Source organism: Syngnathus floridae, chromosome 4, assembly GCF_059516105.1.
Source record: "Syngnathus floridae isolate MCC-2025c chromosome 4, RoL_Sflo_1.0, whole genome shotgun sequence".
In the NCBI taxonomy this organism is placed as follows: domain Eukaryota; kingdom Metazoa; phylum Chordata; class Actinopteri; order Syngnathiformes; family Syngnathidae; genus Syngnathus; species Syngnathus floridae.
This window is the reverse complement of record NC_142416.1, coordinates 12,414,113-12,419,196: the sequence shown is the minus strand read 5'-3', so window position 1 is coordinate 12,419,196 and position 5,084 is coordinate 12,414,113. Positions and strand designations below refer to the sequence as shown.

Sequence of the window (5,084 nt, the reverse complement as noted above, 5' to 3'; positions counted from 1 at the left end):
TCCCATTTCAGTAGGTAGGAGGTGAATGCCAAGTCAGGGGTGAAAGGTCGACCATGATTATCGCAGAAAGAGATGGTCAGTCAGCACAGAAAGTGATTGAACTCTCTTCTGCAATCATCATGGACTCATTCCCCTGTGCTCTACTCCTCTTCTCCCTGTTATGTTCAGGTAATTGGGATCATTTCTATCCATCATGTCTTTAACACACATTCTAATGTTTTTGAGAGCGGTAGTAAAGAGAGAACATGTTTGCGTGTGTTTACCTTGAGTTGTGTGTTTTAATAGAAAGTTGGTGCCTCAGCATAAAATATACTGGAGATTAAAAAAAAACAAAAAACTGAGCAGGGTATTTTGGTTGCTTTTGAAAGACAGACATAAGATACAACTTTTATAATTGGTATAACTTATTTCTTTTTGAAAAATATGGTCCCTGTTGGGGCATACTGTGTTTGAAGTTAATTATGTTACTTAATTCTATAAGCCCCTTAATGTGACAATAAAAATACGATTTTAGCCAATTATGCCTAATTTCCCTCAATACATTTAAATATTCTTGTTTTTGTTCAGTCGTCAGAGACATTTGTGTTTAATCTGTGTATTTACTCAGACTGTTTGCTTTGGGCTGCTGTTCGTTTACACTGGATTTTACTCCGACCCGTTTAAAGGTTCACAGAATTGGATATGGCACATGTGTTCTCCTACGTGCGTGTTTGTGTGTGTGTCTGCGTGAACGCATGCGCTCCCTCCCTGCAGCCACCGGTCAAGGTCCTGAGGTCTCAGTGGAGCCCCAGGTTACGACTGTGCGCGAAGGCGAGTCGGTCAGCCTCAGGTGCCTAGTGGCGAGCGGTACTCATTCCACCCAGCTGCAGTGGAGGAAGGCCAATAATCAAGCCTTAGCAGGTCTGGAGTGTCAGTTTAAATGCTCACGTTTTGCTCGATGTACGTCACCATGTGCTAAAATACTAAACCTTTTTTTGTCTTCCGTTAGACAATGTCAAGATTGGCCCCAATGGTGTGGTTCTGACAGTTGCTAATGCTCGAACAAATAACCAGGGCGAGTACCAATGTGTGGCAACCAGTGCTGCTGGATCCAGTGTTGCTTCAGCACAGATCAACATCAAATGTGAGCTTCAACAACAGCAAAGGAAGATTTTCAGAAAGATTTAAAAAATGTTCAAAAGCCAGGATTTTGTGATAAAATACCAAGATAAGCCATTTCAGAACTTTTTCCACCATTAATGTGACCAACCTCAACAACCCAACCAAAAACATTCTAATGTCTTTTAAGGCCAGTAGTAAAATGACAAACAGAAATAATTGCACAAGTGTGCACACCCTGATTAACTTTGGAGGTTCCACTCTATGACGTTTTTCTTTCATGATGACCTCCCATACAGATCCTCCCAACGTGCGCCTGTCACCAGCGGGGCCCCTGAGGGTCAAAATTGGTGACCGGGTATCAGTGCAGTGTCGGGCGACAGGCAGGCCACGGCCCAAGCTGAGCTGGAGACGCCAAGACTCCGCTCTGCAGCTGCCTTCTGAGGAGACAGATGGTGTCAGCACCATACAAGTAATACCTGAACCAAAATAATGCTTTTAACATTCCTTCTCTTGAAATACCATCACCTTTTCCTTTTCAGTGGACCGTCGTGCGTGGAGAGGACGCAGGTGTGTACATTTGCCAAGCTGAGAACACCGTGGGCAAAACAGAGGTCAAACTGGAGGTCATCATGGGAGGGGGACCTGGTGCACCCATTGCATCAGTGAGTCATAAAGAAATGACAGTTGTGGAGGGTCGTAGTGTCACTATCCGGTGTCAAGCTACTGGTAAGCTGTTGATATATTTATTAGACAGTTAAAGTCATTAGTCATTTTAGCAACGCTATAGTGACCAGAAATACAGTAACTAAAATTCCGCGCGGTCAGAAGTCCCAACCTCGTATAACGGCAAACCCTGACGTGAAAAACTGAAAGCAAATTGAAAGAAACAAAAAATAAATAAATCCTGAGAAGATTTTAGTTTCTTGTCAGCTACTAACTGATTTATGCAGTATGACAGACAGTTGAATGATGCCATTATAAATCCAGATTGGCATCAGATTCTCATCAAAATGTAATGTGTTCTTCCTTGGACAATGGAGCTCCCCACTTCAAAATGTGGTTAAATTCCATTTTTAATTTTCTACTGAATCCTGCCAATTGTATCTGCCCCAATATTTATTTCTTAACTATACCTAAATAAACCACTGTGAGGACACATGCTGTGATTAAAATGATTGCAACACAGTCTGACAATGACAAGAAAAATAAATGTTCAACAAATAACTATTTTATCTGATTAATATGCGCAATGAAAGTGCCAAAGTTCACTTTTAACAGATTTGTTGCAAAATACTTCAAGCTGTGTTGTTCATACTAAAGCAACTAAAAAGTATTAAAACACACAGAAATTAATACTGTAACATCCTCGCATAACATTTTATATGATAACATTATGTGGATCATTCCTCTACTTCTTTCAGGTTCTCCCCCTCCTGTCATCACATGGTCCAAGCTGAGAGCTCCGTTGCCATGGAAACACACAGTAGCTGGTGGTGTCCTGACACTGACCAGCGTGGGGCGCCAGGATTCCGGCCAATACATTTGTAATGCTACCAACATACAAGGCTTCAGTGAGGCATACACGCAAATAGAAGTGGAGAGTAAGTGGACCAAGTCTGCCAAAACACATCATGACATTTTTACGATTATTTGTCAGGGGCCATGCACAGGAAAAATTAAACTCGAGAGTAGAGATGGCTGTACCATATTTTAGCTTTATTATAGCTCCCTGTGGCAGGTAAGAAAAAAATGAGTGAAGAAGTTAAGTGAAAATGATCAATTATTCTCTTCTTTTTTCCTTCTGCCCTAGGCCCTCCTTATGCCACGGTTATGCCCGAGCAGGTGAAGGTCCAACCCGGCGATGCTCTGACTCTGCGCTGTCTGGCCCACGGCTCCCATCCCATTCAGTTTCAATGGAGCCGGGTGGGCAGAGGCAACCTGCCCGCTGGAAGTCAGACCACCATCGATGGACAGCTTGTCATACCTCGTGTTAGAATGGGTGACGGCGGATCATACAAGTGTGTGTCGACCAATCACATTGGCTCCAGCGAGGCACTGGCTAAAGTCATAGTTAAAGGTGAGACATGACATCATCAATATGGAGTGTTAATGACTTCTGACTTCTGCTGAAAATGGCAACTAACTGACTACTGTTGAGGTTCCCTTGCGTAAGGCAGTTAAATGAAATGAATGTGACGTGAAGTCCCCTTTGTGATTTCTTCTCTTTGTGTGTTTTCCAGGCTAGGCCACTAAAATGTCTGCAGTGTTGCCGCAAGCTTGAATTGTGACATCAGATGGAAAGTATCAAATTGTTACTGCACATATGGAGCTAAACTCAAACCTTTCAATTAGTGGATGTATTAAAGGATTAGGGGATCTTTGGAAATTTTTTTAATCACTTTTCTGTCTGAGGAGATGACAAACTTCTATTGAATGTTTTCCTATCCCAGGTTTGAAAAGTAATTCCAAAAAATATTGTCTGTATATCCAAATATATTTAGTTCATGTGGTACTCCGTCGGCAACATGTAATTTTCCAACCATAAATACTTCAAGACGCTTTCTACAATCTGGGAATGAACCATGATCCATAAAATTTCGATTTGTTTTATGGTATTAGTAAGCATTTATTAAACAAGGAATGAAATTTAAATGACAGGGCGTCAAATGACAAGGCGTTTAAAGTGCATCCTTCATTTTGTGGTAGGACTTTAAGCTATAGAATTGTGATACCTTTTTTAAAATGTATTCCTACAATCATGACAATACCAACATTTTAAGAGTCTTAAAAATGCCTATGAGTGATTCCTAATTGCTTTTCAGTTAGGATTAAACTGATTCCAGTGAACGAATGAACGGACGGACGAACGAATGAACAAACAAGTTGTCGATAACTAACATGGTAAATATGAAAGTGCAACACACTGATTTCCTTCATTTTTTTCATTTGGTGCTGATAGATTTTTAAAAAAATCCACGTGTTGTCAAGAATTAATAAAGTCCCCTAATAGATACTAAATGGTGTATTATTTTCTCGTAGCACAATTTTAAAGCTAAACTATTATGCTTCATTGTGTTCACATGCTTTGTGTTAGCTTTTCAACCTCAAAGGGGTGACAGGCATGCTTGCAGTGAGACATTCACGGACTCAACCACAACGAGGACGCAGGCAATGATTGAGGTAATTTTCATCCGCTGCAATGAAGTCAGAAACACAGAGCAAACAATTTCACCAGTTGTATCACATAAACAATTGAACACATTTAGCTACAAGTTTTTAGTGAGCACTTTGTTGCGAAACTTAGACCCCAGAGAGCTGTTCTGTTACATAAGATTCAAATCAGTTCTAACTTAATGAAGTGTTATCTTGCCATTTGAGGCTTGTGGTTGCGGCAGTAAAATGGAAAGAAAGTTGACATTTCCAAACTGAGGCCTGTAGCGGGCCTCTCTCGTAAAATTCCCAATGTCTTCTCAGAGAAGGAGCTTTTACCGTTCTCCTCTTCCACCTTCCATGATCTTTACAAGCTTGAGGCAGAAACATCTGCTCCTCGTCCACTCCCTCACTTCACAGTCACCCACCAAAAAGACAAGTGGGAAAGACGAAAAATTTGCCTTTGGAAATATAAATCCCTTAGAGTAGGAATTTTGCATTTCTTTGAAATTCTGCATTTCTATGTCATGAATATTGTTTCTAATGGAGTTTGACAGAATTACTTCCAGCAGTCCAAACAGTCTTACAATACCAGACACATTCCTTCAAATGAATTACGATGACAAAATGTCTACACTCTATTCATTCAGCTCTGTATAGCCTTGATGGGGTGAGCGCAGAAAGGAAAAGGCAGTCAGTCTTCTGGCTGTGCAACAATGTGATTTCCAGATAATAATCAAAAAATTAAAGTGAAACAGTCACAGGCAATCATTTAATCGGAAAACCATCATTGAGGAAGGAACAAATGATGTGAGCGCTTCCTCAAACAGGAA

The 5,084-nt window shown here is 40.8% G+C and overlaps 1 protein-coding gene across 1 annotated transcript; it reads left to right on the top strand.

Annotated features, from left to right (window-relative positions):
* Positions 1 to 11: 11 nt before the first annotated feature.
* On the top strand, positions 12 to 4,119 carry sid4 (secreted immunoglobulin domain 4). The gene is made up of 8 exons (XM_088372756.1): positions 12 to 168; positions 754 to 900; positions 989 to 1,123; positions 1,398 to 1,570; positions 1,641 to 1,827; positions 2,523 to 2,702; positions 2,912 to 3,178; positions 3,342 to 4,119. Exons 1-8 carry the CDS (start codon positions 54 to 56, stop codon positions 3,344 to 3,346), a joined length of 1,209 nt encoding a protein of 402 aa, XP_088228882.1. The 5' UTR covers positions 12 to 53; the 3' UTR covers positions 3,347 to 4,119.
* Positions 4,120 to 5,084: the final 965 nt, after the last annotated feature.